We start from the raw sequence: 25,487 nt of genomic DNA on the forward strand, positions 1-25,487 counted from the left end.
TTGAATAATTCTACCAAACAGTTAAAGAAGAATTAATATCCATTCTATACAATCTCTTCCAGAAAATAGAAGAGGAGGAAACATTTTCAATTCATTTTATGAAACTGATATTATCCTGATAACAAAAGCAGGAAAAGACAGTTAAAAAAGAAAACTACAAACAAATGTCCCTCATGCATGTAGACACAAAAATCCTTAAGAGAGTATTAGTGAGTGAAATTCAGCAAAACGTGGAAAGACTTATACACCATGACCAAGGAGGTTCTGTTTAAGGGAATGCAGTCTGGTTCAATACTTGAAAATTAACACAATCCACCATATTAACAGTCCAGAGAAGAAAAATTATGTAATGGTATTAACTGATACAGAAAGGGCATTTGACAAAATTTAATACCCATTCATGATCAAAAACTCCCAGAAAAGAATAGGAATAGAAGGGTTCTTTGATTAAGCATCTTTTTGTATCATCTACAAAAAATCCTACTTTCCTGCTCTCTCTACTCCAACTTAAGATAGTGCTAGACGTTATAGCTAGTGCGGTAAGGCAAGAAGATGAAATAAAAGGCAAGAGGAAGAAATAAAACTGTCCCTATTTGTAGATGACGTGATTGTCTATGTGGAAAATGCCAAGGAGTGAACAAAAAAACTAGCTTCTGTAGGTCGTTCTCAGTGAGCGCTATGTTTCGGATTACTTACTCTGTCATTACTGGCCACAGAAGTCATCCCACACCATGCTTTGAAGCTCTCTTTATATTGCTGGGTCTACAGATAATCTTGCTGACAAAGAGTTCACAGTGTTCACTAATGTCCTATCTGCTTCCTCTGTGATGGATGTCCAGATTACCTGCATCCGCCAGTCACTGCAAATAAAGCTTTAATAAGCTCTGTCATATATGTCACCTTATTCCTTGTATATAAATTTCTTTGTGATGTATACCTAAGAAAAGAATTACAGGGACTCGGGCTAGGTGTATACTTAATTTAACTAGATACTAACATATTGTTCTCCAGAATGGCTGTGCCTATATTCCCAGTGGTAGTACAAAAGGGCTGTTATATCCCTATATTCCTACAATACCAAATGTGCCAGTATTTGATGTTACCTGTGTTTCTAGGGGTGCGTCTGTGTGCATGTGCATATATGCATGCACGCACACGTGTGTGTGTTTGCCAATCTAACGGATATAAAATGATATCTCATTGTTATTTTAATTTGTGTTTCTCTGATAATCAATGAGTTCGAGCATCTTATTTTCATGCCTCTTAGCATTTGGGGGTTTTTCTCTGGATACTCCCTATTCACATCTTTGCCCATGTTTCTTATTTTTATTTTTTCCAGCTTTATTGAGATATAATTAACAAATAACCATTAAAGTCCACTATAAGTCAAGATCCAGATGGGAAAACAAACTACTCAAAGTATTTCAACAGAGAGGATTGAATGTAGAGACTTGATTAAGCAGACAGTGGAAGGAAGGCGTTGGGAGAACCGAGATAGCATGGAGGTACAAACTGCAGAGCCAGGAGAACAAGAAGAAGAGGTGGAATAATGAACCTTGAAGCTCAGCGGAGGGGCCCTGCAGAGCTAGAAATCAGACTCTGCGGAGGGGTCGCTGAATGGCAGCTGCCAATACTGCCAAGGCTTGGGAGAGGGGCCGCGTAGATCTGGGACTCTGACCTCTGATGGGGGTGTTCCCTGACTGGTTCTGAGCTGGAGACGGGAATCACCTGATGCTTCCAGGCTGAGAGTCAAGTCTGGGTGACAGCAATAGGAATAGAAAGCGAACAGGAAGGAGCAAGACCCTTGTCCCCTTCTCCAGCCTTGCAGTCTTCATCTAGTGGCACTTCGGGTGGAATCTAACAGAGAGCCAGAAGACAAGAAAACGATGTGACTGCAGAGTCCCCGTGCCAGCATCGCAAAGCACAATTTCCCCTTCCGCTCCTTTGGCTTCTCAGCATCACTATGAACCCTTCTATATGTATTCAAACTTCTATCAGCAACGGTGACAAGTTTATGTTTCTGCCTGACAAAATGCCAGCATCCTTCATAAAAATATGCTTTCACCATCTCCCCAAAGGAGAGAGACACAAAGTCCCAACAGCCTTTGCAATCATCTCCGAATGACAGCCACAGTATTAATGATATTAGTTTCTCCTCCGAATAAGTCATAGTCCCACTTGAATATTCTGTGACTCGGAGACTAAATTGTAATGTTACCCATCAAAACAATTGTTATATAAAGTAATAGGGGGTAAGTAGAGGAAGCAGAAAAGAAAATATTTTATATATTATATTATTTATATATATATATATATAATTAACAAATATAATTAAGAAATTATACATGGCTGTAACATTTATTTTTATAACTGGTCAGCAGTCCAAAATGGATTTGTATGACTTCCTTCTACTACTTTTTCCATATTTCTCTTATCCTCAACTGCCAATTTGGCTGATTGGGGTTCTTTGCCCGGTGGAGTTTCTCACACTTAGAGTTTCTCAGAGGCACACCCTTCCAGGTGCTGTCTCCACCACAGACAGGCTGCTCTCTGGGGGATGGTGCCATGTCTGGGGCAGTATGATTCTGTGCTGTTGGAGCATTTGTCCCTTAGCAGCAGCGAGGCCCAGGTGGGCCTCGGCAGAGAAAGTCTATGTTACTGAGCCTTTGCCTAATTCACCCCTGCCATTGTGGCCACTTTGTTCATGGGCCCATTGGGCAAGCACTGGGATGACTGGGAAACAGCGTGTCATTTCATCCACCTGGATACCGAAAGTGTCCTCTGCAATGGATGCCCTTCTAAGAAGTCTGTCCACATGCTTCTTCCCCAACCTGTCACCAAACTTCCAATTCTGTTCTTTCCATGTCATGACTCTTCAGCCAAATGATCAGCAGTTTCCCACGACTCGGTGCAGACCCATTCTTCTGGCCATCTCTCAGGCCAGTCAGAATGGGCACTGAACTACATCGCGTTAAACAGCTTCTGCACAGCCAAGGAAATGATCAACACATGAAAAGACAACCCACAGAACGGGAGGAAATATTTGCAAATCAGATATCAGATAAGGGGTTAATATCCAAAATATATAAGGAACTCATACAATTCATTAACAGAAAATCAAATAGTCCAATTAAAAATGGGCAAAAGGCCTGAATAGACATTTCCCCAAAGATATATGCTTGGTCAACAGGTACGTAAAAAGGTGCTCAATATCACTGATCATTAAGGAAATGCAAATCAAACCCATAATGAGGTGTCACCTCCCACCTGTTAGAATGGCTATTATCAAAAACAAAACAAAACAAAACAAAACAAACAAGAGGTACCTGTCAGTGAGTATGAGGACAAAAGAGATTTTTTTTTTTACTGTTGGTAGGAATGTAAATTGGTGCAGCCGCTATGGAAAACAGTATGGAGGTTCCTCAGAAAATTAGAAAGAAAACCACCATATGATTCAGCAATCTCGCTTCTGAGAATATATCCAAAGGAAATGAAAACAGGATATTTAAAAGATACCTGCTCCCTCACGTTCATCGCAGTGTTATTTACAACGACCAAGACATGGAAACAACGTAAGTGTTCATTAATGGATGAATGGATAAAGAAAATGTAGTGCATGTACATAATAGAATATTATTCAATCATAAAAAGAAGGGAATCTTGCCATTTGTGACACTATGGATGGACCTTGAGGGCACTATGCTGTTAAATGAAATATATCAGTCACAGAAAGACAAATGCTGCATGATCCCACTTACATGCGGAATCTAAAAACATTGTGCTCATAGAAGCAGAGAGGAGCATGGTGGTTGCCAGGGGAGATGGAGAGATATTGGTCAAAGGGCACAAACTTTCAGTGATAAGATGAATAGATTCTGGGGATCTGACACAGAGCACGGCGACTGTAGTTAACAATACTGTATTGTATATTTATGAGTTGCTACAAGAGTAGATTTTAAATGTTTTCACCATCGCCAACAACAAAATGGTAATTCTGCGAGGTGTGGGATGTGGTAGCTAACCTTACCGTGATAAACACGTCATGACATATACATGTACCAAATATCATGTTGTACACCTTAAACTTACACGATTATGGTATATGTAAATTATATCTCAATAAAGCTGGAAATTTTTTTTAAAAAATGGACCATCAGCTGCACTGCTCAAGGTTCCGCCTACTTGGAGAATTTTCCTTTGCCTCGGTCCTCAGGGTCACCCATCAGAGGCACTGTAATGCTGCGACCACCTACTTCCGGTAGATTGTGCAGAATTATCTACAAGCCAGGCTTGAGTTACTTCCTCCTTAGTCAGCTGATCTTACAAAACATTTCAGAAAGCGCGGGCATGGTTGAGGGAGAGGAGGCCATGCTGCAGGACTTGGTGTCAAAGGAGTCGGAGCACTTGCTCATGCAACTTTTTGTGCTTTCTGAGACCCTCTGAGTTCCTATCTCTAAAATCCCGTTCACTCATTGTGATGCACTGCAGCACATGCCCAACCTATGGCTTGACAGGTCGAATACCTGGCTCCTGATGGGTAACTCAGGTCACGTGGTCACCCATAGACTTAAGAATTCAGTCTCTACCAGCATCTGATAGTAAGTCAACGGAGAATGGTTATTGGAGGAAGCAGGCATGGGTTTTCTACAAAACCCCACAGGTCTGTCTGCACAATGATTGTCCTTGCCAGAGACACCACAGAGTATCATTACTTTCCAGACACTTGAGTATTATTGGATCTGCTGGATCACAAGACCCAATTGGAAGAGTAGCTGTCACTACAGTCTGAACTCACTGCACAACTATCTCTTGCTCTTGTCTCCATACAAAACTGGCAGCCTTATGAGTTACACAGTAAATGAGTCGAAATAGTACACACTTATGATATAAATTCCATAATCCAAAAGAGGCCACCAAACATCATTTTTAGAGGTGGCTTGTGCGAGGTGCAGCATCTTGTCTTTCACCTTGAAGAGGATATCTTTACATGCTTCAGAACACTGAACTCCTGGAGACTTCATTGAGGTTTGACTTTCCTAAGTTTTCATGGGGTATATCTCCTACCTCTGGTTTGCATATGTCTCACAAAGGCATCTATAGTACTTTCTGCTTCTTGCTCATCAGATTCCATCAGGATGATGTCATCAATGTAGTGGACCAGTGGGTGTTGTGAGGAATGCTAAGACAAAGTCTCTAAGGACTATATTATGTCAAAGAGAAGAAGAGATGACATGTCCCTTTGGCAAGACAGGGAAGCTGTACTGTTAGCCTTTGCAGTAAAACAGAGGGCTTCTGGTGGACTTTGCGAATTGGTACAGAGTAAAATACTTGATAGGGCAATAGCTCCATACCAGGGCCCAGGGTTGTGATGTTCTGCTTTAGTAAAGATACTACATTTGAGACAGCAACTGCACTTGGAGTCACTGCCTGGTTAAGCTTACATTAATCCGCAGTCTTTCTCCAAGATCCATCCACCTCCTGTGCACAGAAAGGCAAATGAGGATATGAGAGATATCACCGTGACTGCAACTTTCAAGCTCAAGGCATTAATCTCTGTAGTTCCTCCCTTAGGAATTAAACCTTTGGGTTCTTTCCCAAAGCCAGGGTCATTCTGGCATCTTGATATCATTCAATTTAGCCCATAGCTGAGTTCAAGTTTAAGTCAACCAACCAAGTAAGTTAGAGTACCGTCCAGCTGCATGGGCTAACATTAAATACAGAATCTTTAGTGAATGCACCCAGATCAATAAATTGTGCCCAACCCAATGTTACTTTCTAACCTCTTTGGTATAGCATCCTTAGAATTTATTCCTACACGTATTCCTCCAGGTTCTACCAGTATTTACTAGCAAAAAAAATCGTGCTATTCTTTTGGTGTATAAGCTATTTCTTTCTGGGTCTTAGCATGCAGCTGTCTCCCTGGACCATGCTGAAATTGGACCCTAGTTATAGGTCTAATGGCAATGGGGTATGTTTGAAGTGAGTCTTGAGGAGAATAGGTGTCTCCTTGCAAGGAAGCAAAGAGCTTCCATGACAGCCCTAAAAATTATCTTACTTTTTGTAGCCATAGGGCTGACAGTGCAGAAAATAAGGCACAATGTTTAATCTTGTGAGTTGCAGAATCCCAGTGTCAGTTGAATTCCCAGCCTTTCCACATTTGTCATGTGAAAGGCAGGGCAGTGGATGGGGAGAAGTGGGGTCCTGAAACCTAACGGTGCTCTCAAGCCAGAAGATGCAAATGAACAAACCAACCCCCACGGCCCCTCTTTGGGGATATGATACCTGACCCTACTCCTATTACCAGAATGGATCCCATCAGGAAGCAGAAACAATGACAGACCCTTCCCTAGTGGCTTAAGAGGGAGCACAACCCTGTGCTCATGTTGATCCTGGACTTCTGGCTTCTGGAACTGGGAGACAATACTTTTCTGTTATTTAAGCCACTTGGTTTATGGTCTTTTGTTACAGCAGAACCCTGTAGTCTGGAACAAAGGGAGGGGGTTGTAACTTCTCCAACTTAGCAACTTAAGAGAGTGGCCCTTCCAGGGGAAACTCAGTCTCCATTGGGGGCAGAGCCTAGTTACTGCTGGGATCTCTGAGCTCAGTAGAGAGCCCTGTGGTGGGCCTGGGACCCAGACCTCTGAGGAGGAGAGGCACCAGTTTGCTGTTGTTGCTGTCTCAGAGCTGGGATGCAATAACACTGTTTTTGTAAGTGTTGGGAAATCTGAAAATTGGATTCAGCTGGTGCCATGGAAATGAGCTGCTTGCTGCCAGGGTGAAGATATTTTGCTAGGGTGATGCTTACAGGAAGGAGCACATCCCTCCTTCCTCCTCCAGCCTTGCGATCTCCCTCCAACACCCTCTGCTAGCAGAACCTCAGATGGAGCCAGCTGGCGAAGCATGAATGTGGTTTGCAGAGTCCTCATTCCAGCATCGGAAGCAGTGAGTTGGACTCAAGAGACAGTATAATTTAATAACTGGTACACCCACTTTCTGGCCCAGTAACTCTCTTCCTAGGGCATATAACCCCAACCCCCAAGAAAGGACTGCATATACCCACTTTTTCCATAGTAGACAGAGCCGAAACGACCCAAATGTCCATCGGTGGGAAAATGGGTTAATAACTTGTGGTGCATCCATACTACGGATGCTACTTAGCAATGAACAGGAGAGAAGAATTGACACACAGTCACATGAATGGTGTCACAAGCCAGGTACTGGCTGGGTGGAGGCATGATGGAGGCTTTCTGCAGTGACGCAAATGTCCTACAACTTTGTTCTGAGTGGTGGTGGATTTGCAGGTAAAAAATTCAGGCGTGCACTTTATTTTGTGTATGCTAACGTTCACTGAAGACATTCTTAGGGGATTTTTAGGGCACTGAAATTACTCTGAATGATGCATGCACCATGTCATGATACAGTTGTCCAAATCCAGGGAACACGCAACCCCAAGTGTGAACCCTAATGTAAGCTGGAGTTAGTAATAAGCTATCACTATTGGCTCATCGGTTGTAACAAATGTTCCACACCAATGCAAGATGTTAATAATAGTTGAAACTGCTAAGGGTGGGGAGCGAGGAACTCTATAGGGGAAATTTCTATTCTCTGCCCAATTTTTCTGTAACCTGAAATTGCTCTTAAAAAAAAAAACAGTCTATTCATTTTTTAACATCCAGGGAGGCAGCCCAGGGCAGATAGGGCAGCTCCACATCATCGGGATCCCAAAAGTCTTTTTACGCTGCTGCTCTGCCATCCTCGATAGCTAACTTCCATTCAGTGGTCCGAGATGGCTCCTCCTGGCCCCACTATCACATTCGAATTCCCAGTGGTGAGGAGAAGGAGTGGGACAGGGAAAGGCACGCTCTGTTTCTTTAAGGGCACAGCCCAGAGGTTGCCCCTCCACTCACATCCCACTGGCCCCACCTAGGTGCAAAGGAGGATGGGATATATATCTTCAGCTATTGTTATGTAAGAACGAGAAGACCTATACTGGGGACAACAAGCGGATGCTCCTACAGCTGGGGATTAAGCAGGGATGATGAGTGTAGACAAGTCTCGAAGGGGTTTGCAGAAAAATTGGGCAGAGAGTAGAGCAGAGAAATGGGAGGAGCGCTGGAAGGGCGTGGTCGGGAGCGGGTGTTTTTAGTGATGGAATCTCCTACAGCTGGTTCGTTTTGCCCACAAGACTGACCAACAGAGAAAGAAAAATGAGAGGTCCAGAAAAGAGGAGGAAGACACAGGAAAACAGTCCTTGAGTGGGTCATGGAGTGGGGCCAGGTGCCGGGGTGGAGGGGATGACCTCGATGAACTGCAGCCTGCCCATCCCCGGTGGGGGGACAGAGGGCTCCGGCAGGGGCCGAGGGGGAAGGATTCGAGGGGCTGGGGAAATTTTCTTATATCTTCTACTCACTCAATTCAAGATGAAACAAAGGCCCTTGCTGACTGCGCAGAGGCCAGGGGTAGGGGAAAGGCGTGGGACTCTCATTTGGGAGAGCCCAGTAAATGACTGGGAAGTTCCCAAGGTGGGCTGGCTGTCCCTGTGGGTTCGCTTGAGGTTCGTGTGTGGTCATTCACTTAAAGTGCGTTTTACTGGTTCGGAGGGCTGGGCACTGGGGAGGTGTCCTCCACCAGGGCGCTGAAGCAGGGAGCCAGGCGGGCACAGGGTGGTTAGGTCACATCAGACAGAAGAGAGGCTTCTGGACCCTGGCCACACTGCTCCCATGCCTAACCCCCCCCCCCGCAGGAATGAGGGACTCAATGGTGGGGAGAGCCTAGAGCTTCTTCAGGGGCCAGCAGAAGGGACAGGAGCGGGCAGCAAGGCCTGGAAGGGGAAGTGGACTGCAGCCAGTAAGGGACACGGCCAGGGAACTGCTCGGCAAAATGACAACAGTTCATTTTCGTTTCCAGGTTTTTATTTGCCTGTTATAATTCTGATATTTATGTACATATATATATATACTTTTGTTTTTTTGTAGAGGGCTCATTCACAGACCAAGCAAAGGCAGACAGGGAGACAGGGGCTGCCGGCAGGAGCGCAGCAGAGCTGAGAGAACCCATCTTTCCTTTTTCCTTTTTTTTGTCTGTTTTTATTTTTCCTGGGATGGGATCATCAAAGCTAATTGCTATAAAACCTAGAAACCACCTAGAGACTCAGACATCTGCCTACACACTAGTGGCATATGGGGAAAGGGCAAGGGTAGGAACTTTCAAAGTCACGGTGTATTTACATTCCCAAGGTGGGCAGAAGGGAAGGCCGAGGAAGAAAACTGTTCAGACTGGGGGTGGAGGGCTGAGGGGTCCTGGGGCGTGGTGGTGGCGGCTGGGAGAGGCTGGGGCCAGGGGCAGTGGGGAGGAGGTGTGCCCACCCTGCACCCCGGCAGTGATGGAGGCCACTTGGATGTTGTCTGGTGGGTACCGAAGGCAGCGTGTGTATGGAGCTCCTGAAAGCCAGCCGCAAGGTGGGGTAGGCATCGGGAGGAGGGGTGCTACCGGCGTGTGGGGACTCTGGGCTCTCCAGATGGCTTCCTCTGCACCTGTGGCCAGCTTGCCCAGCTCCCATCCTGGTTGGAGCAGAGATGGCAAAGAAAAGGGAGCAGATGGTGGGGACACGGAGTTCCATCCCCAGTTCCAGCCGGGCCGGCCGAAGAGTAGCTGGGGGTGAAGGTACCAACCCTGGTCCTGAGGAGAACCCGTCAGGCAGCATCTGAGAGACCCCTCTGGGGCCATCCCCACTTCCGCCCCACCCCCTCTCGAGCCCCTCCCGACCACCACGGCCTCTCTGTGCAAAGGCTGATGAGGCAGCACCTGAAGGCTCCTGATGTGAGTGATTGGCTGGCCCCCAAACTGGAGCAAAGCAGTGTGTGCCCAAGAAGGGGTACAGCTGGGTTTTGGCAATCAAATGGGAACCGGGTAGTCAGAAGGGGATTAGGCAGTGAGCTCCTCTCCTCTGATCCCGACTCAAGCCTCCCATGGGCTCAGGGCCAGAGGATGGGGTGCGGCCTGGTGGAGGCAGGGAGGGGCCTCAGTCCCAAGGTCAGGGACCCAGAGCGGGCATCGGGCATGGGGGTCCTGGTCTCTGACTCCCCTGAGGCCCAGCCCTGGGCTGCGCCCTGCCTGCCTGGCCTGGCTGGACCCCGCTACTCCAGGGTCCCTGCAGGGTTGATGGGGGAGGCGGCCCCTGAGCTGTCGTTGCCTCCTGCCGCCTCCTTCTCCTTCTTGCCGCTGTACTGGCCAATGAAAGAGCCGTCCTCATTGAACTGCACGTCCACGCTGCCCCCGTAGTCAGCCAGGCTGTCGTCGCTGCCCAGGGGCTTGATGTCTCCATTGAGGGATGGCTGGCTGCTGCCAAAGGCCTTCTCCTCATTGTCGCTGCAGGGGCAGAGGACAGAAGAGTGGGAGGCTGCCTAGTGGAGCCCAGCAGGAGCTAGCGGGTGCTGGCCGGAGGGAGGAGGTCTGGCCGGGGAGCGTGGTGTGGCCCCAGTGGCCCGGGCCCTGCCTTCCTTCCATTTATTTTGAATGCAATGGGGAAGGGGTTCTCAGGTTTGACACACGCCAGGAGGAAAAGTGGCGCGAACACCACCAGAGGGACAAGGCTTGGGCATACACAGGATCCTGGTGGATGTGACGGAACAGGTGGGCACTCGGCCTGGGGGTCCGGGGGGCCTGGCTCCTTGTTTGTACGTGAGCCAGGCAGGGGCGCCCGTCCAGCTGCCAGCCCTTGCAGAGCTGACAGAGGGGTTGCTGGGAAGGTGACAGGCCTGGAAGCTGTTGTCAGTGCATGGAGGAGGAGTCGGGGGTATTGGCTTGTCCTTAAAACAGTGAGCTGCCAAACCAGAGGGCCGGGGGAGCCCAGGGCCTGGCAAGCAGGGGCCAATGTAACACCCAAGGACATGCTGTCCACAGGAGGGTCCCTGCCATTGGGATCTGACAGTGTCTTCCCGTGCACTCCTGCCTTACCTCTCCAAGGACCTGACGTCACCCAGCAGCACAGAGAAGAGAGAGAGACAGGGTCAGATATGAAAGCAAGGATGGCACTGGGAGGCCGGCCGGCAAGGCTCCCGCCCCCAGCTCACCTGTACTCGCCAAAGGTCTCGTCCTTCATCGGCCGGGCCTCGGAGTCCACCTGGGTGTCCTCTTTATCCTTCACTGGAGACACACAGAGGGGGCCAGTCTTCTTCTCCCACCCCAGCCTGTTCCTGAACACTGGGCCCCATCCCCAGGGAGGGGACACGAGTGAGGTTCACCTTCTGCACTCTAAGAGCCCCCAGCACTGTCTTGGCAGCTCTCAGAAGCCAATAAGCTTTCCAGGGTATACCATTCACCCCACATGGGCCTAGCCGCCATTTGCTCTGGGCCCCTGTCCGCCCCCAACATGCCCATGCTGTCCTGCCGGGGGCTCAGGGACCAACAAGCACTTGTAGAAGGGATGAACGGTGGCCCAGGGCAGGGTTACCTGAGTACTTGCCACCCTTGCTGCGCTTGATAAAGCAGAGGATGAGCAAGATGAGGAGCAAGAGAATGATGGCGCTGATGAAGCCAATAAACCAGCCCTCGGTAGCAAAGCCAGGAGGAGGGAGTCTCACTCGGCCTGAGGGGGAGAGCCCAGGCTAGGGTGAGACAGGACCCCCGGGCGCAGCAGACCCTTAGCCCTAACCCACGTCCCAGGTTCACGGCCTTGTGTGTGAGCCTCGCTGGGAGCCTCTGCGTTCGGAGACTGGGCAGGGGCAGGATGAAGGCCAAGCACCAGAGGGTCTATGGGTAATGGCCAGGGGCTGAGGTGTGCCTGCAAGTGATGCTCAGTGGGGGGATTCTCTGGGGAGCAAAGGGCAGGGAGGAGGACCTTCTGAGAAAATGATTGCCTCAGAAACAGTTAAAATAGGAGGGTTGTAAAACAGACCATTTCAGGAGCCTAGACTTCTCTGTCATGGGCCAAGGGGTGCCCAGGTTCTGGGAGGAGGAGAGGAGCCATGGCACGGGGCCTCACCAGTGCCGTTCGTCTTCACAGCCATCTGGTGTAGGAGCACCGTGTTTCTGAGCAGACAGATGTCATAGTCGGTATCAGGCTGCAAGTCCCACTGCGTGTAGGACCTCTGGTTGTAGCTGACGTACTGTGGTGGTAGATAAGCGCCCATCTTCTCTTCTGCAGGGGCGAGAGGGCAGCCAGGCTGAGGGGGAGTGCCGGGCAGCACCCTGGCTCCACACCAAGCCCAGACCCTTCCCCACCCAGAGGCCCCACTTGTGCTCACCTCCCCGGGCTTTGAACGAGATCAGGAACCCAAAGTTGCACTGGCCCTCCTTGGGGACCCAGGACACCACGCTGTAGTTCTCTCCAGCCATGGCCGAGATATTGCCAAAATCCAGGGTCCCTGGGGAGTGAGAGGATGCTGTGGGACCTCGTGGTGGCTCAAGGCCCGCACTGCTGGGCCTAGCTGCCCGGCGGGGCCTCCTCAGCCCTTCCGGCTTACCAGACAAGGCCATCGTGCCTCCTTCTTGCACAATGGCCTCACCAGGGCCCTCCTTAGTGGTGGCCTGAAGCTGGAAGCGGTACCTCAGGTGGGGGCTGAGGTTTGTCAGGGTGTGCGCCTGCAGCTCAGGGTCCGAAAGGTTGAATGACAACTGCTCCATGACCCCATCATCCACTGCGAGGACAGGAGGGGAGTTGGCTTTGGCAGCCAGCTCGGCTGTACCGCATCCCCACCTCCATCCCCTGGCCAGGCTGGACTAGGGCTGTGGGCCCGCAACACACGTACGTGAGTGGTAGGACAGCACGTAGCCGGTGAGCACGCCGTTGTGACTGAGCGGAGGCTGCCACTTCAGCAGCAGACTGGTGTTCGACTGGCACTCCAGGTGCAATGCCTCAGGGTGGCCGGGCACTGCAGGGCACAGAGACGAGCAGCAGGGCCTCGCCCAGGCTCGAGCCAGGGCAGGGAGGCGGGGCGAGGCCAGGAACATGGGCCGCAAGGCTTACCGCCCTCTGGGGTGCTGAAGGTCATCTTGCTGGCGGGTCCCGGGCCCCGGCCATTAAAAGCCTGCACCTCCAGACGATAGGAGCTGTAGGGCCGAAGGCCTCCCAGGATGGTGCTGGTGGTGTTGGCAGGCACCACCACGTGGCCTTTGTGGACATGCCTCTTGCTGTGCTTCTTCTGACTGCCCTCCCACCAGTATGTCACCTGCAGATGGACAGAAGTCATCCAGCGGTAATCCCTGGGCACATGCTACCCACTGCCCTCAATAAGAACCCTTTCCTCTCAACCCAAGGACTCCCGGAAGAGCAGCGAGCAGGTGACAGAGGCCTGCGCCCAATCCTCTCACTCCTGGTATCCTCGCGCCTCACCTTGGGCACCGCCCCCCCCCCAAGTTTCTACACCTTGGACCCTTACATTATATCCGCGGAGGTGACCCTTGACCTGGGCTGGGTCCAAGGGCCACCACTTGACCAGCACGGTGCTTGAGTTGAGGATCTTGATGTCTTCCAGTTGAGGGCTTGCCTGGGGGTCTGGAAACAGCCAGGGACAGGAATGAAGGCCTGTGGCATCTCAAGGCCAGCCCAGAACCCTCCCTCAGGGGAAGATGGATTCCCTTTGAGAGGCAGGGCATTTGCATGGCCTCAGGGTCTCTCCCTACAGATTGTTTATTAGTTGCAAGGCAGAAAATAGGAACTACAGGGAGGAGTGACCAGAAAAGATCTTGAAAGAGTGATCAAAATGAACACCCAGCAGTGTTCCAGATTCAAGGAAAGGAAGACGGAAGACGGCAGGACGACCAGACAGGATGCGGGATCCTGGACTCGGGGAAGACAGCGTTGATTGACACAATTAGAACACCAGCTGCCAACTAGAGGAATGCATCGTATCAATGATAAGTTTCTGGACTTCGGCACTTTGGTTATATAAGACAATATCCTTAGTCCTAAGAAATGCGCTACGGAGAGATAGAAGCTAAGTGCATGCTGGGAGGGGAGCGGGCTGCGCAGGCGCATGTGGGCTCTGCAACCGCTACTTACAGTCTTCTCCAGAGTAGCCAATGATGACCTGGGGCTCGGGGCCCTTGCCCTGGCTGTTGATGGCCTGGACCTTGATCTCATAGGGTACAAAGGTGGATGTGTTGGACACCACTAGGAAGGGGTCATTCACGATCTGTTCCTGCCAGGCTCCCCGCAGCCCCTGAGGGCGCCACTGTACACGGTACTGAACATGGGGGGCATTCCAGTCCATCCACCTGAGCGGCTGGAGGGGGCAAGCAGAAGAGGAGCTGGTTGACCAAGGGTACCCCCGCTGGGACCCGCCGCCCCCGTCCCCTGGTGACCCAGCCTCACGTCCTGTCATCCTCTGACCCTTAGCAGTCAGAGGGAACAGCAGACACCTGGGTCCTGGCCTGATGTCCCCTTACCTTCCAAGTGATGACCATGTTGTTAGTCTCGTTGCCTTCCCCCTTCACGTCCACGGGGTTCTTCTCCGGGGCTGGAAAGTAATGTATTGTTAACACATCAATGCTTTGGGTTCCTGCCAAGGCGGTGAAGGCTGAAGACGATGGAAGGAATGGCCCGTTCTAGCCCTGGAAGCCAGTAGCTGATAGCCCCGAGGGCACCCTGCCCCTCAGCTCCCTCTGAAACCTGAAAACGGAGGAGCTTGGGTGCAGTCACCTCTGCAGGCCCTCCTTGCAGAGCCTGGGGACCCTGGCATCTAAGGCTTCCACCTAGGTGGCTCACCTGCCTCAGGTGTGACCACAGTCTCAGAAGCCGGGCTGGGCTCCCCGGGGCCGTATTTGTTGATGGCAGTAACTCTAAAGGTATAGTGGACATAGGGTGACAGCTTGAGGGTGGTGGAGGTCTGGTTTCCAGGCACCTTGCCCAGACTGTACCATTTCTCAGGTGCCATTTCCTTGTCTTCAAATTCAATGTCATACTCTGCCAAGAAATGAACCGACAATGGAGTAATCAGCGCACGGCATGGGGGAGGGGTGACAAGGGTACGAGGCTGGCTCTCCCTGAGGTGCCCAAGGCAATTGGCATTCTCGGACTCGCATGAGGAACCGTGAACCCCAGCAAGGTGGCAGTCATGGAGCCAGGGCCCTGGGAGGAGGGAGGGCTGGCAGGGGTGGCAGTTGGGGAGGTGGGTGGCGTCATGCCCAGGCCTCTTACTCTCAATGGGGGAGTTGTGGTCATCAGCGGGACTCCAAGACAGGTGCACCTGGCTCTGCTTCAGCAGGTGACGACCGGACAGCTCCAGCTGAGGCACTGGCCCAGGGCTCCCTGAGGGCCACAGAGGGTAGGTTCTGGGGCTGGCTCTTCAGCTGGATGCTCCGCCCCCCAGCTCAGAAGGGCCCTTAATGTGAGCCTGTGCCCCACGTGTCTCCAGGCCGTGAGCCTGATATCAGCCTAGGACTCACCCACCACCAGGAGCTCTGCCTTGCTTTCCACCACATCCAGCTTGGTGCTTGCCACACAGCTATAGTTGCCTTGGTCACTGTACTCCAAGCTGTGAATGACCAGGCGCCCGTTCTCTATGAAGTACCTGGCAGGAAGGGAAAGGGGACACTCATCCTTTGACTCCCAGAAGATCCACCACTTCCCACCCTCTGTGCTCTGCTCCCTTCCCCTCCTTCTCCTTCCAGAACCTTCTTCCTCAAAGCAGGGGCACTCCCCCCACGGATAAGGCCAGGAGGCCTGGATATTCTGCTTTGCCCACTCTGCCCCCTTCCACTGAGCCCAGGTTGGGGCTGGGCTCGCACTTGTCACTATCCCCAAGCTCCTGGAGGTTTCGGCCATCCCTGCGCCAGGTGATGCTGTGCTTCAAGGAGGGGTCAAAGGCGGCCTGGCACGTGAATGTCACTCTTGAGCCTTTCTTCTCGATTGCATTCTGGGGCCCCTGTGTGATCTGAGTGGCATCTGAAGGCAATGATGAAAAGAGAGTCACTCTGGTGTCCTCCAGAGACTGTGACCATCCCTCCCGGAGGTGATGCTGATCACATGGGGGGGCCACCTGACCTTTAACTTGCAGGTTCGCTACAATGGTTACATTGTTTTGGTCATTGGCAGCCTGGCAGAAGTAGTGTCCAGTGTCATTGGCCTGGAGGTCCCGGATGCCCAGGGTCCCATTGGTGTAGGGGAAGAACCGTTCGTCCTGCAGCACAGTCTTTCCTTCCTTGTCCAGCCTGGCACAAGGCAGGGCGGACTTGGCTCACACTCCGCCGGCATGCTCCCCTGCCCTCCCTGGCTCCCTGGGCCAGAAGATGGCTTAGACCACCCCTGCTGGAGTGGGGCACTCACCACTGGACGCCAGGCACAGGGGCTCCGAAGGCCTTGCACAGGAGGTAGGCAGTGCTGCCCTCGACCGCCAAGTAGGTCTCATTGTCTGGGGTCAGGATCTTGGCTGGTAGCTCTGGAGGAGGAGTCACAGAAGACAGCGCCAAGGAGAAGATCCAGGGCTCCGCAGGGGAATCCTGTCCATCTTGCTTCCCTGTGCCCAGCTCTCCTTGCCAGCCTGAGCCTCTCTCTGCCTTCCGAAATGCCACCTCCTCTGCCTCGAATGTGCCTCCCATCCCAGCCACCCAAGTTTTACCAATTATTTGGGGCATCACTGACATTCTACCCCTTCCTGAAAGCCTTCCTGGCCAAGCCCCCCATCTTCCCCGAGGCTCCAAGAGAGAAGCCACCAAGCTGGCCTTCGGCACACCCTGGCCAAGGTGAGCCTCCACTTTAGTGACATGGGATGGGTCAGACCACTCTCTGAGGCTCTTTCATCTGTAAATGGTGACAAGACCCTGCCCCTCCTCCACACCCCCTGTCCTGTTGTTGTGAAGATGGGCGAGAGATGGGGTGAAGGGCCCCGGAGATCAGAAAGGCAGCTGAGGTAGACAAATGAGCTGTTGGCTGAGTCAGCTTGGTGGACATCAGGGACAGGTTGGGCATTATGAGGCACAGAGGGTAGGGCAGGCAGGCCCAGCTGCCTGGCACTCACGGACAATATAGATGTAGGCATTGGCCAGCAGGACCCCATGCTGGTTGTGGGCCTCGCACTGGGTGACCATCGTGTCGCTGGGCTGCACATTGCTCAGGGTCAGGGCTCCATGCTGGATCCGGTACTTCTGGTCCTTGCCCAGCTCTGTGCATGTAGCAGGTGGGCCCGAGGGCCAGGGCAATGTAGGAAGCCATGCCGAGGCCCCTCCTCACCCTCTTCTTCCTCCTCCACTGTCCCCAGGGCTTCTCATGCTCCCTGCCCCTGCCCAAGGCCCTCTTACCCTCCACAGGGATCCCGTTGATTCTCCAGGTGACCTCTGGTTTGGGCCTGCCCTGCACTTGGCAGTCCAGGCGGGCAGTTTCCCCTGGCCCATACAGATGGCTCTGGGGCTTGTGCAGCCAGTATGGGGCAGCTGCGAGGAAGGGGACAGCTGCCCTGAGCCTGTAGCCTGAAGTCAGCTTTTGCCCCTGGCCCAAATGCCTCCCGCACCCCAATGACAGCGCGCATTGCAGATCGCCATGCCTGGAGGTTGCTCTGGGGAGCCTTGCAACAGGGCAGGGATCGTGCCCGGCAGAGACAACATACCCTCCACGGTGACATAGTAAGTGTGCCGGTCACTGCCTAGTGAGTTCTCAGCCAGGCAGCGGTACTCGCCGTCGTCTTCTTCGCCTATATCCAGCAGGTGCAGGGTCTTGTTGTGGTTCTGGTAGGTGACTCGGTCGGCTGGCATGTGGCCGCTTGGGCGAAGCCACTTGATGGTGGGTGTGGGGCTGCCCGGTGCAGGGAGGACAAGTAGGAGAGCAGAGGGAAGGAAGGACGGGGCTGCTGAGCTCTGCGCCCTTGACTGAGGCCCTGCCCACCCCTACCCAGGGAATCTAGACTCACAAGCCCTCAGCGATGCACTCCAGGACCAATGGCTGCCCCTGCAGGGCCACCAGGTGGCTGCTGGCATTGGTGGGAAAGAGCAGGCGTGGCTTCCTGTCGATCATGCTGTTGGCTGTGAGGAACAGGGACTGGGTGACTCTGGACACCCTGGTGAGCCCGTGGGGTCTCGATTTCCTCCTCTGCTAAAGGGAGGACCCCACTCTGCTCTTGCCACCTAGGGAGGGGACTGGACAGGGTCAAGATGGGAGCCAAGCTGTCCTCGAGGAAGACCAAAGTCTTCTGATCTAGGGGATGAGCCAGGCCTGAGGGCTAGAGTGGAATGGGGGTGTGTCAGAGCCTTTGGGACTCACTGGCCTTGACCCGGAGGTCAATGGGTTCCTTTTGAATGATGGTCCGAGTGCCAGGGAAGTGAGCATGGCAGATGTAGTCTGAGTGATTGTCCGAAGTGAGCACATTGGCAAAGTAGAGGTTACCATTCTGGCCCATCGTCACCCGCTCATCCTGTTTTATGTGCAAGATCTCTGCGGGGGTAAGGCAAGGAGGCAGAGGTCAGGACCCTCCTTCGAGGAAGATATTCCCACTGGCACCCCCTCCCGAGGCAGCAGCCCCTCGTGGGCACCCACTGCTGTTCATCCAGTAGATCCGGAGTGGCTCTGCACTGGGTGGAGGGTGGCAAGGCAGAATCACTGACTCCCCTTCCTCTACCTCGACAGGTTTTACGGTCTCCTTTGGCCACTTGGGGGCACCTAGAAGGGACAGAGAGGCCAGCAAGGTGGGTCGCAATTCTCTTCCTGGTCAAGGCAGAGCAGGGCAGGGGAAAGGAGGAGGGATGGCTAGGCTGTGAGGAAGGTCACATAAAGGGAGACAGAGACTTTGGGTCTTTTCTGGGCTCAGGGCTGAAATTGGCACTCTGCGCAGAGGAGACGATGGGCAGGCCAGATGGGCAGGCTGTGAAGGGTTAACCCTCCACAATTCTCAGCTCCCACCCCCAGGACAGGACAAGGATGGGTGGGGGGGAGTCTGAGGTGCAGCAGTGGGGGAAGGGAGCTATGGAAGGATGCGGGAGTCACAGACCCTTCCATCATCCTGACACAGAAACCATGGCAACGGTTCCCAAGGTAACCAGAGGGGCAGAGAGGAAAGGAGTGAGCTTGGGAGGCAGAAAGCTCAGGGAAGATGGAATGCAGAGGGGAAACCCCAAGGAAAGGGCGACACAGATGAAGGCAAAGACAGAGCCAGGGAGGCCGGGGTCGGAGGTGGTGAAGGAGCAGGAGGGAAGGGGGAGGAGAAGCAGAAGGAAGGAGGCAGGGTGGTGGAGAGAGATGACTGGAGAAAGAAACGGGACTTCGGAGACAGAGAGGGGACAGAAGCCGAGCCCAGGCAATGACTCAGACAGAGACAGGGCAGGCCAGAGGGAGGAACAACGCAGGCGGAGAATCAATCCTCCACCCACTCCGACAGCCAACAAGTCAGCCCACGAGCTCCCGCACAAGGTCCCCGAGACCTGGTCGGGGACCCTCTCATGTGTTCCAGGCCCTCCCCAGTCCCTGCAGTGCCTCGCACCCTCGGCCATGAGCTGGATCTCATGGGACATGGCAGTGCCCAGCTTATTGCTGGCAAAGCAGCGATAGGTGCCCTGGAACCTCTGGGCAAAGTTGCTGTTGTTGCCGGTGATGGTGAAGGAGCCGGAGTGGGGCGCCTGGTGCACGGTCACGCCCAGCTCCTCCTTGGGTTTGAAGTGGATGCCATCTCGAGTCCAGCGGAACCTGTGGACAGAAAAGGGCTCAGAGGACCAAGGCTCTGGAACCTGGGTCAGGTGCTGGAATAGAACAGAGGCAAGGGTACCAGAAGCCAGGGCCCCCCAACATGGGCTGGGACAAAGTAGGACCGAGGGAGACGAGGGAGACTGGGGTATTTGGGCTCAGAAGCTGGGAGACCTCGGGGGGGGGGGCAGGAGGGCTAGAGGTTGAGGTCAGCACTCAAAAACAAGGCTTAGAGAGTAAAGGTCACTCACTGCACTTCGGGTTTGCCGGTGGCCTCACACTTGAGGCTTATGTCATCTGTGGGGAAGACAACCAGGCGTCGTGGAGACTGTTCCGTGATGACAGGTGGCTCCATCACTGGGGATAGGATGGGGAGAGCGGTGGTGAGGATGCCATCTGGCTGGCATCATGGCCTCAACCCCTATCCCATCATGAGGGAAGCAGGGTCTGGAGCCCCTAGAGGCCCCAAGGCCGTGTGGGTAGGGTACAAGGAAGAACAAGCTAGAGAGACCAACTGGCTTGGCCATAGGCTTGTGAGACATGAAAAGAGGGAGAGAAAGGGACACAGGACGAATGTAGAAAGAGACAGAACAGAGTTATAAAGAAAGACACCTAAAAGAGATATATGAAGCCAAAGAGAGATGAAAAGAGTATAGAAGAAAAAAAGGAGCCAACAAAAGCCAAGAATACAGAAACCGAGGACAAACCCCTCACAGAGAGAGTGGGGACCAGAGAGGACAGAACGCCAGAAAGAAACAAGAGTGAGTGAGAACAGCCAGGCCAGGGCAGAGGCAGAACAAAGACGACCCGCACAGGTGGGAGAGAGGGAGAGAGAGGCTGAGGTGAGCCTTCAGCCTGAGACAGCGGGACAAGGACCCAAGAGCCAGAAAGACAGCAACCAGCACAGGGCACACGGCACATAGGAAGAGGAGGGAGAGGGGTATGTGTTAGCACGCCCTCTTTCCTCCTCTTCCTGGCCTTCTGGAAAATACTCCCACCCTCCCCTGACTTACCATGGTATCCTTCATCTGAGAAATCCAGGCAGCAAGGGAGAGAATGGAGAGAAAAGCTGATAAGCAGCCCCAGCAGGGGGCCTGATGGCATGGAAAGAAATAAGCAAGTTGGCAGTCCCCCTGGGGAAGGGGAGGGTGGGAGAGGAAGCTGTCTGTGCTGGTGTTATTTGGGGGGCACATACTGGGCTGAAGCTGTGGCAGGTCCAGACCCAGGACAGGCTAGAGCCTGGATTCAGGGGTGGGGCAATGCCCACGGGGAGCCAGGCCTTGGTGCCAGAAGGCAGGGGGAGAGAAATGTGTGCCTTTAACAAGGAGTGCCCTTCGCACAGACCCTTGCATCCCCCTGGCAGGACCTGGCAGAGTCTGTAGGACTGACCCCCATCCCATCCAGGATGCCTTGAAGGAAGGCAGGGAGGCAGACAGCCCGCAGCCAGCACCCTCCCCTGCTCCAGCCCACTTCCCTCCTAATCCAATTAGCACAGCTCAGTGTTTTCAATTACCCAGGCCCAGCCTTCAGAGCCCAGCTGCCCCCTCCCTGCAAAACCCTCCCAAAGGCCCTGCTGCATCTGAGTTTCCATCGCCTGCAGGGCTATGGACACAGCAGCCCTCCTTTTCTCCCCTTCCTTCCTCCCAGCCTGCCACCATGCTCCCTGGGGCTGAGGCCAGGGCCACTGCCCGGCTGCAGGACTCGGCCCAGCACTGGCCAGGGTGGCTATGAGGAGGGGGAGAGGGAGGAGAGGCAGGCTGGGGAGGGGAGTATTTGGCTGCTTCTGAAAGCTTTGTCTCTGCAGAAGACCTCACTGTAAGGGCCCCCAAGAGAGAGAAGGAGGCTCCCTGGGGACACTGCAGAGAGAGCCCTGAGCTGGGGAGGGGCTAGGACAGGCAAGAGACAATGACAGAGACCACAGGATGGGGTAAATAGACTTGGTGGAGAAAGCAGGAAAAGAGACAAAGGGGCCTGGAATGACTGGAGATCAAGCAAGCTGAAGCTGGTAGCCATGTTGTACTGGGGTTAATACCAACTGCCAGCCAGGGGCCAGGGCAGACTTGGAACTGCCGCAGTCTTTGGCCTACTTCTCTTTCCTCGCTCTTGCCTTTCTCCGAATTCTCCCTGCGTCTCCACACACAGACAGACCCGGCCAGATGGCCTAGCCAGTGTGAAAGTGCATAAGTGTGAGTCCGGGCATTTGTGTGTGGATGTCCCCGGGTATATTGCAACACATTTGCGTGTCCGCCAGCGTATCTGTGTAGGGGTGTGTCTCGCTGGAGTACATCCGAAGGCTGCGTGTGTGCGTGCCTTCAGTGTATAATTTTGTACTGTACACCTGCCTCTGTGTCTGCGAGGATGAATGTTTCTTTGTATCTAAATCCTTCACTTTTGTGTGTGCGAGACTGCGTGTGTGACTGTGTGCCTCCTATGTGTCCTCTCAGGGTCACTGCCCCTTCCATATTTCTCTGCCCGATTGATACAGGCGGCTCATCTATGTCTACCCACGTGTGCGTCCGTGTGCATCTGTAGCTGGCGGAGTGTGCAGAGGTGTGACCGCATGAACATTCGTGTTCATATTTACGGAGGCATCCTCTACCTCTGCCCTGTCAGCCCCTCTCCGCCTCTTCAAACTCTCTGCCCCCAATGCCAGGTGCCTTCTAAGTCCACCTCCTTCATCCCCTGTCCCATTCCTGGCATGGACAGTCTTCCCCACTCCCAGCCCCCAGCTTGTCTCTCAGGGACACTGGCCTCCTCCAGGTCCAGGCTCAGAGACAAAGGGGGATAGGGATTAGAACGATGGCAGAAACAGGCTCAAGATACACAAATGCTATCCTGTGAAATGGCCCTCACAGAAGCTTGACAGCCACTTACAGCAGTGTGTTTATATCTCCTGCTCACACTCAGGAAAAAACAGTGTCACAATAACACCCCAGCACACAAACACAAACAGGTGCTCACATGCAGCCCCACTCATATGCACGCATGACCCACTACAATCAAATGTTAACAGTCAAATACCAACAGACTTTCACAAACCTGACCAATTAAGTAATAGTTCTTGTGACTCGCAAACTTACCCATATAGGAAATCAAGATCATCCTCAGGAATATCCATACTTAGTCAATCATAACCACACATACGAGCATACAGTCTGTTCCACTCATAAGCATACACAAATAATCATGTTCAGTCACAACCCACTAGCCACAATCCCCAACACCGCCACACCTACCCGTGCCCCCCCCACAAACATGATGCTCCAGAAGCCCCACCCCTCAGACCCACCACATAACTGCACATCGAATCACAAGGATCCAGGAGGCGGCAGGGCCTTTGCAAGGTGTCTTTTCCTGTCTAATCGCAGGGTTACAAAGGCCCAAGATAGGATTATCCAAGTCAGAAGCGGGAGCGACACCTGTATCCAGGCCTTTGTACAAGCTAGTGGAGCACCGAGAACAACCCCATTCTCTCTCTTGCCACACCCCTGGGGAGGTGGGTGGGGAGGGGTGGGGCGTACCAGGGGAAAGCAGAGAGGAGGCCTGAGGAGGCGGGTCCAGCACCAGGCCCGCTGTCCATGGTGCTGAAATCTCCCCGGCCCGCCCTGTTCCCTGTCCGTGGTGCTGATACACCCCGCGCCTTCTGGCCTGTTCTCTCCAGAAGCACCCAACGTCTTGGGTACCTCCTGCAATATTCCGTGCCCAAGAAAGGAAGGGTGAGGGGGTGAGGGCCCGGAACCAGAAGGTGAGGAGGCAGAAGATAAAGAGGAGCCCAGAACGGCGGTGAAGGAAGGCGCCGAGGCTCCCTCCAGCTACTCACATTCCTCGGGGATCTGGATGAGCAGGCAGGGGCTGCACAGGAGGAGAGGCCACAAGTACCGCAGCGCCACGGCCATCTTCCCGGCGGCGCCGGCGGCTCGGCTCGGCACAGCCGGCCGTATTCGGCTCAGGCTCCGGCCCGGAGGGAAGGGGGCTGGTGGGCGGCTCGGGGTGGGGGCGCTGGGACAGGGGAGGAGGGAAGGGTGGGGGAGGAGAAAGGAGAGAACGGACGGTTGTTAGTGACTAACATCTGGGCGAGCCCGGCTACTAGCCCCGCCCCCAGCCCCGCCCGCGGCTGGCCAACTCCCCCCTCTCTCCCCCCCCCCCCACCTTGGAGGGAGAAACCTGGAAGAAACTAAGCACTGGCTGGGGCTCAAGGTTGCTTTTCATTCTCTTCCTATTCTCTGTCTGTGCCTTCCCCACCAGCTGCCTCTCCAGCACCAACTTGTTGCCCCAAATCACCTCCCCTGGGCATGCCACAGGCCGCTCTGTGCGTGTAGTCCCCATGTGTGACTCGATGTGCCAGCAAGCAGGTGCCTGTGGGCATGAGTGTAGATATGAATCTGCACGTAGCCAAATGTCCACATCAGTATTTATGCGGCTGTGTGCGTACATGCAGGAGCACATTTGTATGTCTTCTCTGGGAAGGGACTGCCCTCAGAAGCGTACGTGCATCATCTTGTGAGTCTGTCTATATCTGTGGGGGACGAATCCTCATGTCTGCTATTGCTGTGTTCATATACAAGCATGGAGGCACACATATGTAGAGAAAAACTCGCGTCAGTCTCATTGCCGTGGGTTTCAGAACCAACTGATCCCTGGATGCTGTTAAGGCCTAAAAAGCCAGCAGGGGGTGGGGAGTTCTGGAAGTGGAGACAGCAATGGAAGGAAAGGGACTCAAGAAGGCTGCATTTCACAGAATAGGTTGAGGAAAAGGAAGAAAGAAGGGGGAAGGAAGCCTGCCCTCAGGAAGTGGCGGAGGGAGCGAGAGAAGGAGAAAAGCACCTCTCTGCTGTCCCTCAGGTCCCTGGGGAGCAATAGAGGCAACTGTGGCCTCCCCACTTCCAGATGCTCCAGGCCAGGGTCAGGGCAGGGGTCAGGGAAAGCTCTGGGACACTTTTTGACACTTATTCAGTGTCTGGCAGGCCCAGCTTCTGAATCTTTTTCTGAGTCCTGAAGGCTTAACTGCTAGGTGTGTCCACCCAAGCATGTGACACTAGCCACACTCACATTCTACCTGCATGGAAGGAGCCTGGAAGACTAGGGGCCCAGGGGAAGGGGGCTTCTCTGCCAATGACTAGAAGAGGAAACAGATGCCCAAGAAGACAGACCACTTTGATTCCAAAGAGGAAAACGTGAAACAAGGCAAGCTGTGAAAGCGCAGGAGGAAGAGCAGGATACTGGGTGGCTAAGAGCTTGGAGGCTGGAGCCCGGGTCTGTACGCCCTCACCAAGTCCACACTGAGCATCCTCCCTCTGCCAGTCAGGGCCTTATCAAGGGGGTACCAAGCCTCATTCAGAATGCTGAAGGGCTGTGTGGGGAGGCCTGGAATGCTGTGCTAAGGCACCTAGACTCTGTCAAGAGCCACAAATTGGTTTTGAGTAAAGTAACCCAAGAAGAGTGGTAAATGCAGCAGACTGAGGATTGGGCAGGGAAAGTGGATGGCGGCAAATAGTAGTCATCTTGGAGCTCTCGGACTCCCCCCATCCAACGCTGCAGGAGGAGGTAGAGAAGCACCAGGTGGGTCAACGTGGATGGGCTGAAGGCCAAGCAAATGACTTGGAGAATGGGAAGTGGCAAACACATGGCCAATTCCCAACTTGCAAGAACTGAGCTGGGGCCCAGAAGGGAGGAGTGACGGCAAACCTGTTCTACCCCCACCTTCCCTCACAAAGCCGGTGCAAGCAGTGTGGGCCCCAGGCGGCCTTGGCCTCAACTTCAAGGCCTGTAGGAAGCAGTAGGAGACTCAGATCAGAGGGCAAGCGATCAAACAGCAGCCTTGGGAGCTCTGAACGCTCTGGTCTTGGGAGGGGGAGGGGAGGAAGAGAGAAAAGAGCTCAAA

The 25,487-nt window shown here is 53.4% G+C and overlaps 1 protein-coding gene across 6 annotated transcripts; it reads right to left on the reverse strand.

Moving 5' to 3' along the window:
- Positions 1–8,894: 8,894 nt before the first annotated feature.
- On the reverse strand, positions 8,895–23,600 carry L1CAM (L1 cell adhesion molecule). Of its 6 annotated transcripts, none has more exons than XM_036227085.1 (28): positions 23,427–23,600; positions 20,620–20,634; positions 19,858–19,963; positions 19,407–19,609; positions 18,467–18,589; positions 18,194–18,364; positions 17,844–17,955; positions 17,544–17,728; positions 17,239–17,370; positions 16,959–17,102; positions 16,268–16,379; positions 15,986–16,152; positions 15,730–15,886; positions 15,388–15,512; positions 15,140–15,250; positions 14,708–14,905; positions 14,389–14,459; positions 14,003–14,225; positions 13,380–13,495; positions 12,968–13,169; positions 12,750–12,872; positions 12,465–12,638; positions 12,246–12,365; positions 11,984–12,139; positions 11,453–11,587; positions 11,073–11,145; positions 10,957–10,968; positions 8,895–10,368 (listed from the first exon to the last, which is right to left on the reverse strand). In XM_036227085.1, the coding sequence occupies exons 1-28, from the start codon at positions 23,500–23,502 to the stop codon at positions 10,137–10,139; spliced, it is 3,774 nt and encodes a 1,257-aa protein (XP_036082978.1). In that variant the 5' UTR covers positions 23,503–23,600; the 3' UTR covers positions 8,895–10,136. The 6 variants fall into 6 exon arrangements, with proteins under 6 accessions (XP_036082978.1, XP_036082975.1, XP_036082977.1 ...); XM_036227082.1 differs by having other exon boundaries at positions 11,073–11,202; positions 23,427–23,597; XM_036227084.1 differs by lacking the exon at positions 20,620–20,634 and having other exon boundaries at positions 11,073–11,202; positions 23,427–23,597.
- Positions 23,601–25,487: the final 1,887 nt, after the last annotated feature.

Source organism: Rousettus aegyptiacus, unplaced genomic scaffold (assembly GCF_014176215.1).
Source record: "Rousettus aegyptiacus isolate mRouAeg1 unplaced genomic scaffold, mRouAeg1.p scaffold_m13_p_9, whole genome shotgun sequence".
Lineage (NCBI taxonomy): Eukaryota > Metazoa > Chordata > Mammalia > Chiroptera > Pteropodidae > Rousettus > Rousettus aegyptiacus.